This window comes from Mesocricetus auratus, unplaced genomic scaffold (assembly GCF_017639785.1).
Source record: "Mesocricetus auratus isolate SY011 unplaced genomic scaffold, BCM_Maur_2.0 Super-Scaffold_100026, whole genome shotgun sequence".
NCBI classification, from domain to species: domain Eukaryota; kingdom Metazoa; phylum Chordata; class Mammalia; order Rodentia; family Cricetidae; genus Mesocricetus; species Mesocricetus auratus.
Genome location: NW_024429207.1, coordinates 26,381,287 through 26,395,309, shown reverse-complemented (window position 1 = coordinate 26,395,309; position 14,023 = coordinate 26,381,287). Strand labels below are relative to the sequence as shown.

General features: G+C 38.1%; 1 protein-coding gene across 2 annotated transcripts in view; it reads right to left on the bottom strand.

Moving 5' to 3' along the window:
• The window catches only part of LOC101838551 (disintegrin and metalloproteinase domain-containing protein 32), a 100,270-nt gene that overhangs the window by 17,610 nt on the left and 68,637 nt on the right, over positions 1-14,023 (bottom strand). For both annotated transcript variants that reach the window (XM_040731905.1, XM_040731906.1), the window contains exons 14-15: positions 7,965-8,163; positions 3,577-3,685 (exon numbers count right to left, since the gene is read on the bottom strand). In XM_040731905.1, the coding sequence (XP_040587839.1) occupies positions 3,577-3,685; positions 7,965-8,163 (308 nt within the window). The remainder of the gene's footprint in view (positions 1-3,576; positions 3,686-7,964; positions 8,164-14,023) is intronic.

Sequence of the window (14,023 nt, the reverse complement as noted above, 5' to 3'; positions counted from 1 at the left end):
TGCAGAAATCTACCAGTAATTCAAAGAACAGCTTATACCAATTCTTCTCAAAGTATTCCATGAAATAGATGCAGAAGGGTCTTTGCCAAACTCTACGAGGCTTCAATAACCTTGATCCCCAAGCCACACAAAGACACAACTAAGAAAGAGAACTTCAGACTAATATCCCTCATGAAAATTGATGCAAAAATACTCAATAAAATACTGGCAAATCCGATCCAAGAAAACATCAATACAATCATTCACCACGATCAAGTAGGCTTCATCCCAGGGATGCAGGGATGGTTCAACATATGAAAGTCGATCGATGTAAATCACCATATAAATAAACTGAAAAAGAAAAACCACATGATCATCTCACTAGATGCTGAAAAAGCCTTTGACAAAATCCAACACCCCTTCATGATAAAGGTCTTAGAGGGATCTGGGATAACAGGAACATACTTAAACATAATAAAAGCTATATACAGTAAACCAACAGCTAACATCAAACTAAATGGACAGAAACTCAACGCAATTCCTCTAAAATCAGGAACAAGACAAGGCTGTCCACTCTCTCCATACCTTTTCAACATGGTACTTGAAGTTCTAGCCATTGCCATACGACAACAAAGGGGGATCAAGGGGATACAAATTGGGAAGGAAGAGGTCAAACTTTCACTATTTGCAGACGATATGATAGTTTACAAAAATGACCCAAAGAGCTCTAACAGGGAATTCTTACAGCCGATTAATACCTTCAGCAAAGTGGCAGGCTACAAGACCAACTCAAGAAAATCAGTAGCCCCACTATATACAGATGATAAAAGGGCTGAGAAAGAAATCAGAGAATCATCACCCTTTACAATTGCCACAAACAACGTAAAATACCTTGGGGTAACGCTAACCAAACAAGTGAAAGACCTGTATCGCAAGAACTTTGAATCTTTAAAGAAAGAAATTAAAGAAGACACCAGAAAATGGAAAGATCTCCCATGCTCTTGGATAGGTAGAATCAATGTAGTAAAAATGGCAATCCTGCCAAAAGCAATCTACAGATTCAATGCAATCCCCATTAAAATCCCAGCACAATTCTTCACAGACCTTGAAAGAACAATAATCAATTTTGTATGGAAAAACAAAAGACCCAGGATAGCCAAAACAACCCTGATCAACAAGGCAACATCCGGAGGCATCACCATCCCTGACCTCAAGCTCTATTGTAGACTTATAGTCCTGAAAACAGCTTGGTATTGGCACAAAAATAGACAGGTAGACCAATGGAATCGAATTGAAAACCCTGATATTAACCCACACACGTATGAACATCTGATCTGTGACAAAGGAGCTAAAAATATACAATGGAAAAAAGAAAGCATATTCAACAAATGGTGCTGGCAAAACTGGAGGCTGGCATGTAGAAGAATGCAGATCGATCCATGTCTATCACCATGCACAAAACATAAATCCAAATGGATCAAAGACCTCAAAATAAATCCAGCCACACTGAACCTCTTAGAAGAGAAAGTGGATGGTACCCTTGAACGAATTGGTACAGGAGACAGCTTCCTGAACATAACACCACTAGCACAGACAGTGAGATCAACAATTAATAAATGGGACCTACTGAAACTGAGAAGCTTCTGTAAGGCAAAGGACACAGTCAGCAAGACAAAAAGGCAGCCCACAGAATGGGAAAAATATATTTACTAACCCCACATCTGACAGAGGGTTAATCTCCAAAATTTACAAAGAACTCAAGAAGCAAGTCTCCAAAACACCAAAGGATCCAATTAAAAAGTGGGCTGCAGAACTAAATAGAGAATCTTCAATAGAGGAGCCTAAAATGGCTGAGAGGCACTTGAGAAAGTGCTCAACATCCTTAGCCATACGGGAAATGCAAATCAAAACAACTCTGAGATATCATCTCACTCCTGTCAGAATGGCTATAATCAAAAACACTAATGATAATTTATGCTGGAGAGGATGTGGTGAAAGGGGAACACTCCTCCATTGCTGGTGGGAGTGTCAACTTGTTCAGCCACTTTGGAAATCAATATAGAGATTCCTCATAAAAATGGGAATAAACCTACCACAAGACCCAGCAACTACACTCTTAGGCATATATACAAAAGATGCCCATTCATACAACAAAGATGTCTGTTCCACTATGTTCATAGCAGCATTATTTGTAATAGCCAGAACTTGGAAGCAACTTAGATGCCCCTCAACCGAAGAGTGGATAGAGAAAATGTGGTACATTTACACAATGGAGTACTATTCAGCAGAAAAAAAAAGGAATCCTGAGATTTGCAGGCAAATGGATGACACTAGAAGAAACCATCCTGAGTGAGGTAACCCAGTCACAAAAAGAGAAACATGGCATGTACTCTCTCATATATGGATTTTAGACATAGATCTGGGGAGTGCCAGCCTACAATCCTATGGCCAGATTTCTGGGAAACAGAACTTTCATTCAGTGGTTGATGGAAGAAGAGACAGACTCCCATGGCTAAGCACTGAGGTGAACACAAGAAAGCCAGTAACAGAGAGGGAGGACTGATGACCAAAGGGATTAAGACTGGGCTGGTTTAACCCCCAGAAACAGCTGACCTGATAAGCCTGGGAATCCAGCATGGGACTGATCAAGACCCCCTGAATGTGGGTGTCAGTGAGGAGGCCTTGGGCAGTAGTAGATCAGTATTTATCCCGAGTATACACATGGACTTTGGACTCCCATCCAACAATGTGAGATGCACTCTCACCCTGAACTCTTGGGGAAGGGTCTAGGCCCTGCCCTTGATGAAATGACAGACTATGGACACCCCCAAGGAGGGCCTTACCCTCCCTGGGGAAATGAGGTGATATTGCGGGGGATTGGTGGGAGGGCACGGGAGGAGGAGAGGGAAACGGAGAGGGACCTGGAACTGACTTGTGAAGCAACCTTGTTTCTAATTTAAATTTAAATTTAAAAATAAATGATAAAAAAATAAAGAACCTACAAATGGCATGAGCATGTGCGTGCATGCGTTTGTACGTGTGTGTGTTTGTGTGTGTGTGTCTGTGTGTGTGTCTTAAGCATATGTGTGTCTATGTGTATATGTGTTGTCTGTATATGCGTTTTTGTGTGTCTGTATGTGTCTCTGTGTCTGTGTGTGTGTGAGTGTGCTGCCAATTATTATTTAAATCCAGTGTTTAGTACATAACAGAACCTTAATATTTTTACAAAATTCAAACGAAATATGAAAAGGTTCTCTCTGAGGATGCATGAGAAATTGAGCTTAATTTTATACACATGTAGTCAAAGGGATCATTTTTATAAGCAAGAAAAACATTAACTTTGGAGGTAAAGGCTCTGCAGCATTGTGAGTATAAGTTTCAGATTGGATTTAGGGGCCAAATCATCACCTACAAATAAATACTTTGTATGTTATCTTGTAGCAGAACAATGTCTAGGCCTGGATCTTTGTTCAGGCTTCCACTCACTGCTATGCAAATGGGCTACTTGAAATAACTGGAATTCATGGTATATACTAAAGAGAAAAGCTAAATAGAAAATATAAAACATAGAGAGTGTCGTCATTTTGTGTGGCACACCTCCATCCGCAGAATATATATCTGTTTTGATTGTCTTTACCACAATTGCCAAACCTATCAGTTTGACTCTGAATTTCTTCATAGCAGGAAAATGGAGCATTCCGTGAACCTATCAAAATTAGAAACATATTTAGATTAATATATATATGCATATATATTATGTTCCGACATATCCTCATACACCTTATTTCCTTTACCTCTGTATCTATTATTACCTAACTCAAAAGGTTTCCTAGTAAGTTATAAGGACAGAGAAAGAAGGAAGAGAAAGGTGTTCATGACTATAGTTAATGCTGTTTTGCTACATTGTATTCACTTCCATAATATAGAATACAAGAGAAGCAAGAGTTATAGAAGTGTGTGTAGAAGAGAGGGCTTCATCAAAGAAAGCAACAAAAGGCGCCATTTCTTAGGAGGTAAGTCTTCCCAAATGTCTGATTGCTAAAGGCTTCGTCTTGGGGACTGTATGAAATCATGGAAGAGTAACGGCATCATAAGTATCTTCTCTAATCAGGGGATTAATCCACTGACAGATTTGCAACTTAGGGGCATTTATAGGAGGTGCTAGAAAATAGGAGATGGTTTAAACTGGTTGGTTTTAATGTCAACTTGACAATATAGAAAATAATATGGGAATAGTGTCTCTGTGAAGGACTCTCTAGATCAGGCTGGTCTGTGGGCATGTCTTTGTGAGGTTTGATTTGGGAAGACCCAATTCACCATGGGTGGTGTTAGTCCCTACATTTGAGTCCTGAACTGTATAAGTACAGAAACAGGGTTAAGCACAAGCAATCCATGCATCATTCATTCTCTCTGCCTTTGACAGTAGATGTACTGTGACAAGCTATCTCAACCAACTCACACTCTCCTGAAATGATGGACTAGAACCTGGAACCAGAAACTCTTTCTCCCCCAAGTTGCTTTAGTCAGGGTATTTCATCACAGTCACTGGAAATGAAGCTAGTAGGGAGAGTATGTCTTAGACACCCTTTGTCATTAGTATTAAAGACTCACTTTTAATCAAACTTAGTTCCCCACAGTGAGACTGAGATATTAAAAGGAAAGAATTTTGCAAATGTGAAGTCATCAGGTAAACTTTGCCTTAAATCTGAGGCATTTACCAAGTCTCCTAAGTAATAATAGAAGTCACCTATTCAGGAACAAGATACTGTATTTCAATTCTCCGTACTACATTATTAAGCTCTATGAAATACAACCAAATATAACAGATGCATTTTAATAGATTGCTTTTGATAGAGGGGACTAGGGTAATAAAATATTGTATTCTTATTTATAAGTAAATAAAATAAAATATTAGGTTATTGCTGTAAACAATGAGGTAATGCTTCAAGAAGTGTCATGGAGCAGTAAAGGGCTTGACATTGCCTCCCCTGACAACTATCAGAGATAATTAAACACAGTTCATTCCACACTAGCTGAGAAAAAGAGCCCACAGAAATGTTAGCTTTCCTACCTGGCATAGAACTGATCTTGTCTTGACTAATAGGCATTTCAACCTAATATCTCAAACCAAACCCTACTTTAGCCCTACATGCTTTTATTTTATACCATTAGTCAGTTGAATGATGAGGCCAAACTTAGACATAGCCTTGAGTCTACTTCCCCATAACTGTCTGCCTCCATCTCCTAACTGGAGTCTTCTTGACAAAACCTCATAAACACAGCCTAAGTGTGGTCACATCTCATCTTCTCTACCATGTTATTTTCCAGTGGTTCCCACCCATACTGTCTACTACTAAAATACAACTACAATGATCTTTATTAAACCAAAACCATAGTTACATATTTCAACACATTTATCACTACACACAAAAACAAAACAAAATTAATAATAATTCTGATCCTGATAGACTACTTTTCAGTCATACACCCACCAGGACTTAGGTCAGCAAGTCTCAATATGTGTGTCACAAACATGGGAAAACACTATTTCTTACAGTCTTGAGAACTGAGACACCACTCTGTAGCAAAATTAGTTATTAAGCAGCAATAAAGGTAAATTTATAGCTGGTGTTCCCAAGACTATCAGAAATACCTGTTTTCCAATCTTCATATCCTGTACTGTGCCCACACTCCAGAAAGTACTAAAACATTGACTATATTTCTCTCCTTGGAATGCTCTTTCCAAGCCATGCCTTCTCACTGTTCCCATTTTTTTCTGAAGTTTCATTTTCTCAAACAAGCACATCTGGGCATTGCAGATAGGACTTGGTCCTATCATCCTGCCTATGGTTTTGCACTATTTGATAACTTGTCTATTTTTGTTAACATAACTCATATCATTATGCCTTTTTATTTTATTCATTTTTATTTGTCTATCCATATTTTTTTATTGTCTGATGCCCCACTTCACTGGAATTTAAGCTCTGTAAGAACAGGAATCTCTCTGGCCTCAGCACTGTTGTTCTCACCTAATTCTTGTCTATATTTTCAAAGGAAGAAGGCTATCTCACCAAATTAAGATGCTAAGTAAGTATTTACATAATTAATAAGGACCATACATAGTCAACTGGCACTAACCACTGGTTGGACTTCAACCATGTCCATTTATCTTTTATATGAATTTGGCAATCAAAACCTGGATGTCAAATATGAACTATATCTGTTCTACTAGAAACTATAGAGGGCTTTTTATTTTTGATTACAAGCCTAGCCTTTAATGGCTGAGCCATCTCTCCAGCCCTAGGTATATTTTTTAAGCATAATATTTGAAATAAACTCTTTTGTGATCTTTCCAGATAACTTTCCCAATGCAGTTTCACCTTACTCATAGTCATTTTAGGTTGTCTCTTGTAGCTCAACTAAGGGGTCAGTAATCCAACAGCATTCAAAGACCTTGTAGAGGAAACAAAAGGGAAATTTTGCATAGACAGATAGGGGTTTTTCTTCATAGTAATCCAGAAAAGCAACCAACAATTTTCTAATTGATTATCTGTCAGAATAATCATCTTGTGCATCGTGATTAACTAATTTCCCCTACACTTTCTGTATTGCAATCTATCTCCCTTCCCATACTTGATGTATATGTTTAGGTATTCTGACACCAACTGCGCATAGATTTATGTCTTCTTGACTAACTGACTTCTTTATCATTGTGTAATAAAAAAGTCTTTCCCATCTCTTCATATCAATCTATGTATGTTGAAATAAGTCTCTTGCATAGAGCAAGTTCCTACTCAGGATCTAGAGGACAAACACACAAAAATCTACAACTTCACTAGGAAGTTGGCTGGTTTTCTGTGAGTCTAGTTCAAATGCCTAAGATGTAGGTATATGATAGGGGAAGTCCTTTTGTGTATATATTGTCATATTGGTTGACAAATAAAGCACTATTGACCAAAAGGGAAGCAAGATAGGTGGGATTAGGAGTCGAGGAGGATTCTGGGAAATGTAGTCAAGAGTAGAGAGTCGCCATGTGATCCTGGGAGGAGAAGGCACAATACTGGCATTCTCAGTAAGATAAGACCTTATAAAAATATATATTAGTAATTATGGGTTAATAATTAAGTCAGAGCTAGCCATTAAGAAACCATAGCAGCCGGGCATTGGTGGCATACACCTTTAATCCCAGCACTTGGGAAGTAGAAGCAGGCGGATCTCTGTGAGTTCGAGACCAGGTTGGGTCTGTAAGAGCTAGTTCCAGGACAGCCTCCAAAGCCACAGAGAAACCCTGTCTCGAAAAACCAAAAAAAAAAAAAGCAAAAAAAAAAAAAAACGGAAAAAAGATAGATATGGATAGGTGATAGATAGATAGATAGATAGATAGATAGATAGATAGATAGATAGATAGATTCAGTTATAGTAAAGATGAAGTTATTTGTCACAAGAATGAATCTACAAGACATTGTGCTAAGTGAAATGAGCCAGGTACAGAAGTAAGAACTGTGTCATCTCACTCTATGTGAAATCTGAAACTGTCAAATTCACAGAAGGATAGTATGAAATGGTAGTTTTTAGGGACTGCGATAAGGGGGGAAAGAGATGTCTGTCAAGAGATTCAAGAGGTTGATTTGTATAAAATGGTCCAGCTCAAAAGATCTAAATACAACAGTATAACAATAGCAAACAATAATCTCTTGTACACTTGAAATTTGCTAAGATCTTAGATCTTAATATTTTATTTAAAGCTAAAAGAGAAACAGGGCCTATGATAATATATATTTTTAATTAGCTTGCTTATGGCAAATATATAATCATTTATACAGATATCAAATTATCAAGGTGACATTTACATTTCAGTAAAAAAATACATTAAAAACATATTAATATTAAATAAAAATTGAAATCTATTTAATGATTCCTGTTTTCTAGCAATGTGAAAAGAAATAGTGAGAGTCACTGATTTAAATGTAACAAAAAAAATTTACCTTTTCCATATATTGTCTCACAGCGCTTATTCATGTCAGGACAGTCTCCATTATAACAGATAGACCCACCGTCTCTGCAGACGAGCCCATCAAGTACTTTTAAATCAGATGGACATAATCCTGAGCTCCCATTGCACACTTCAGGTATATCACATTTTGTATGTTTTGGGGGTCTACATACATGCTCTGCTGGTAAAAACTAATAGAAAAAATTATGTATAACAACACTGTGTTCACAAGTATTTCAAAACAGTATTGATGTGTTCTTTTGGTTCATTAGTGTTTTTTAATCTCTTAGTATATGTTACTGTGCTATTCACTTAAAAATAAATTGAATGTTTGAATAAAAACAAGAGATAACACAAAGACATATAAAGAATGACATAACAAAAATGTGACTTGGAGTCAGCCTAAGAGTTCATATTCTGGAGCTTGGGTCTCTGGGAGGACACTCCCCATCCTCCATCTGACACCCATCCCCTCAATCTTCCAGGGCCATTCCTGGCATCCAGAAGACCTGCCCACAAAGGAAAGACATCAGCCCTTTCAGGCCCCAAACTCCAGAGACCCCAGTCAGGCCCCAAACTCCAGCGATCCCAGCTTGAGCTTCAGGAAGGAAGGAGACCAGTGGAGAGACAGAAAGACCCCACCAGCACCCACTAGAAGAACAGATGGGAAGAAGACAGAATAAGAGCTCATTCAGCAATCAAAAGACCAACATGACTCCACCAGAATCTAGGGAACCAACGCCAGCAAGACCTGAAAAGCACTACATAGATGAAGCAGAGGAGACAGACCTTAAAAATCATTTTATGAAGATGATAGAGACCCTCAAAGAAGAAACAAGGAAATCCCTTAAAGAAGTAGAGGAAAAAACAAACAAAAAGTCCATGAAATGGGGGAAAAAATTGAAGAAATAAACAAATCTCTCAAAGTATCTAAAGAGTACCAAGAAAAACAACCAAACAAATGAAGGAAACAACTCAAACAGTTGAAGGATTGAAAGCTGAAATAGAAACAATACAGAAAACACAGAACGAGGGGATGCTGGAAATAGAAAAGCTGGGTAAACAATCAGGAATTACAGATGCAAGTATCACCAATAGAATACAAGAGATAGAAGAGAGAATCTCAGGTGTTGAAGACTCGTTAGAGGATATACAGTCGTCAACCAAAGAAAATCTCAAAGCCAATAAATCCCTAACACAACATATCCAGGAAATATGGGACACCATGAAGAAGCCAAACCTGAGAATAATAGGTATAGAAGAAGGCAAAAAAATACAGCTCAAAGGTACAGAAAACATATTCAACAAACTCATAGAAGAAAACTTCCCTAACCTAAAGAAGGATATGCCTATGAAAATACAAGAATCTTACAGAACACCAAATAGGCTGGACCAAAAAAAGAAGTCACCTCGCCATATAATAATCAAAACATCAAACCTACAGAATAAAGAGAAAATATTAAGAGCAGCTAAAGAAAAAGGCCAAGTAACATATAAAGGCAGACCTATCCGAATTACACCTGACTTCTCAATGGAAACGATGAAAGCCAGAAGATCTTGGACAGATGTCCTACAAACGCTAAGAGAACAAGGATGCCAGCCCAGACTACTATATCCAGCAAAGCTTTAAATTACCATAGATGGAGAAAACAAAATATTCCATGACAAAGCCAGATTTAAACAATACGTATCCATGAATCCAGCTCTACAGAAAGTGCTAGAGGGAAAACCTAGATCCAAGGAAGATAACTACACTCACAAAGACACAGGCAATATATAATCCCACTTTACATAACACCAAAAGAAAAAGGGAGGAGAAACTACACAAAATAACTTCACTACTAATAAATCAAGCACAAACAAGAATCATCAATCAATGGTCATTGATATCCCTCAATGTCAATGCCTCAATTTGCCTATAAAAAGACACAGACTAGCAGAATGGATATGAAGACAGAAACGATCCTTCTGCTGCATACAAAAAACATATCTCAACATCAAAGACAGACAGTATCTCAGAGTAAAGGGTTGGGAAAAGATTTTCCAATCAAACGGACCCAAGAAACAAGCGGGTATAGCAATCCTAATATCTAACAAACTAGAATTCAAATTAAAATCAATCAAAAGAGATGAAGAAGGACATTTCATATTCATCAAAGGAAAAGTCCATCAAGATGAAGTCTCAATTTTAAACATCTACACCCCAAATACAAAGGCACCTACATTTGTGAAAGAAACATTACTAAAGCTCAAAATGCACATAAAATCTCACACACTAATAGTAGGAGACTTCAACACTCCGCTCTCACCACTAGACAGGACCTCCAGACAGAAACTTAACAAAGAAACAAAAGAACTAATAGAAGTCATGACCCAACTGGGTTTAACAGACATCTATAGAACATTCCACCCAAACACAAAGGGATATACTTTCTTCTCTGCGCCACATGGAACCTTCTTTAAAATTGACCACGTAATAGGAAACATAGCAAATCTCCACAGATACAAAAAAATTGGAATAACCCCCTGTATCTTATCAGACCACCATGCATTAAAATTAGAATTCAACAATAACACAAATCACAGAAACCCTACAAACTCATGGAAATTGAACAATGCACAATTGCACCATCCCTGGGTAAAGGAAAAAATAAAAAAAGAAATTAAAGACTTCCTGGAATTCAATAAGAATGAAGACAAAACATATGCAAACCTATGGGACACTTTGAAAGCAGTGCTGAGAGGAAATTTCATAGCATTAAGTGCCCACATGAAGAAACTGGAGAACAGTCATACTAGAGAATTAATAGCACAGCTGAACGTTCTAGAACAAAAAGAAGCAAACTCACCCAGGAGGAGCAGACGCCAGGAAATAATCAAATTGAGGGCTGAAATCAATCAAGTAGAAACCAGGAGAACATTGAGAAGAATCAATGAAACAAAGAGTTGGTTCTTTGAGAAAATCAACAAAATAGACAAACCTCTGTCCAAACTAACCAAAAGACAGAGAGAGAGCATGCTAATTAACAAAATCAGAAATGAAAAAGGGGACATAACAACGGACTCTGAGGAAATCCAGAGAATCATCAGGGTATACTTTGAAAATCTGTACTCCACAAAATTTGAAAACTTAAAGGAAATGGAAAATTTCCTGGATAGATATCACTTGCCAAAACTAAATCAAGAACAGATAAACAATCTAAACAGACCTATAACCCCTAATGAAATAGAAGCAGTCATCAAAAGTCTCCCAAACAAAAAAAAAAAAAAAGCCCAGGCCCAGATGGCTTCAGTGCAGAATTCTACCAGAAATTCAAAGAAGAGTTAATCCCAATACTCCTCAAAGTATTCCACCCAATAGAAGCAGGAGGCTCACTGCCAAACTCTTTTTACGAGGCTACAATTACCTTGATACCCAAGCCACACAAAGACACAACTAAGAAAGAAAACTATAGACCAATTTCCATCATGAACATCAATGCAAAAATACTCAATAAAATACTAGCAAACTGGATTCAAGAACACATCAGAAAAATCATCCACCATGATCAAGTAGGCTTCATCCCAGGAATGCAGGGATGGTTCAACATTAGAAAATCTATCAATGTAATCCACCATATTAACAAACTGCAAAAGAAAAACCACATGATCATCTCACTAGATGCTGAAAAAGCCTTTGACAAAATCCAGCACCCCTTCATGATAAAGGTCCTAGAGAGATCAGGGATAACAGGAACATACCTGAATATAATAAAAGCAATATATAGTAAACCAACAGCTGACATCAAACTAAATGGAGAGAAACACAACGCAGTTCCTCTAAAATCAGGAACAAGACAAGATTGCCCACTCTCTCCATATCTCTTCAATATTGTACTTGAAGTTCTAGCTACAGCAATAAGACAACAAAAGGAGATCAAGGAGATACAAATAGGAAAAGAAGAAGTCAAGCTTTCACTATTTGCAGATGATATGATAGTTTATATACGTGACCCAAAAAACTCCTCAAGGGAACTCCTACAATCGATGAAGTCACTGAGAAAGGAATCAGAGAAACCTCCCCCTTTATAATAGCCATAAAAAGCATCAAATATCTGGGGATAATGTTAACCAAGGAAGTAAAAGACCTGTATATCAAGAATTTTGAGTCTTTAAAGAAAGAAATCAAACGGGATACCAGAAAATGGAAAGATCTCCCATGCTCTTGGATTGGTAAGATCAACATAATAAAAATGTCAATCTTGCCAAAAGCAGTCTACAGATTCAATGCAATCCCTATCAAAATTCCGGCACAATTCTTCACAGACCTGGAAAGAACATTAATCAACTCTATAGGGAAAAACAAAAGGCCCAGGATAACCAAAACAACCCTATACAATAAAGGAACTTCAGGAGGCATCACCATACCTGACTTCAAGCTCTATTATAGAGCTATAGTCCTGAAAACAGCTTGGTATTGGCACAAAAATAGGCAGGTAGACCAATGGAACCGAATTGAAAACCCTGATTTTAACCCACACACCTATGAACACTTGATTTTTGTCAAAGAAGCTAAAACTACACAATGGAAAAAAGAAAGCATCTTCGATAAATGGTGTTGGCATAACTGGGTACTGGTATGCAGAAGACTGCAGATAGATCCATGTTTATCGACTTGTACAAACTTAAGTCCAAATGGATCAAAGATCTCAACATAAATCCAGCCACACTGAAACTTTTAGAAGAGAAAGTGGGAGATACTCTTCAACGAGTTGGTATGGGGGACCACTTGCTGAACATAACACCAGTGGCACAGACACTGAGATTGACAGTTAACAAATGGGATCTCATGAAACTAAAAAGCTTCTGTAAGGCAAAGGACACAGTCAACAAGACAAAAAAGGCAGTCCACAGAATGGGAAAAGATATTCACTAACCCCACATCTGACAGAGAGCTAATCTCCAAAATGTACAAAGAACTCAAGAAGCAAGTCTCAAAAACACCAAAGGATCCAATTAAAAGATGGGGTACAGAACTAAACAGAGAATTCTCAATAGAGGAGACTAAAATGGCCAAGAGACACTCAAGAAAGTGCTCAACATCCTTAGCCATTAGGGAAATGCAAATCAAAACAACTCTGAGATACCATCTTACTCCTGTCAGAATGGCTAAAATTAAAAACACCGAAGACAATTTATGCTGGAGAGGATGTGGAGAGAGGGGAACACTCCTCCACTGCTGGTGGGAGTGCCAACTCGTACAGCCACTTTGGAAAGCTGTATGGAGATTCCTCAGGAAAATGGGAATCAATCTACCACAAGACCCAGCAATTCCACTCTTAGGCATATATCCAAAAGAGGCAAATTCATACAACAAGGGCATCTGCTCCACTATGTTCATAGCAGCATTATTTGTAATAGCCAGAACCTAGAAGCAACCTAGATGCCCCTCAACTGAACAGTGGATAGAGAAAATGTGGTACATTTACACAATGGAGTATTACTTAGCAGAAAAAAACAATGGAATCTCGAAATTTGCAGGTAAATGGATAGCACTGGAAGAAACCATCCTGAGTGAGGTAACCCAGTCACAAAAAGACAAACATGGTATGTACTCACTCATATATGGATTTTAGACATGGATCAGGAGAGTGCCAGTCTGCACTTCCACTGACAGAGAGTCTGAGAAACAGGAAAGAACCTAAAAGATATGCATTGTACCCAAGAGAAGAGAAATGAGGCAAGATCCTCTGAACAGATGGGGAACACAGCAAGGGGTGGGGGTGGGGGACCTGGGAAATAGAGAGGGGGAGAAGTAGAAGAGAGAGTAGGTCGTGGGAGAACAGGAAGGTTGACTGGGCGAGTAGGATAGGGGGAAGAGGGAATCATAGGTTAGAAGACAGATCAGGCACCATTGTGACCTCTAGTGATCTAAAGGGATGACACCAATTAGCAAGCTAAGCAATAGTGTAGAGACCACCTCGAATGACCATTCCTGATAATTAACTTGATGTCTATAACCATCCTGGAGCCTTCATCCAGTGACTGATGGAAGCAGAGGCAAACACCCAC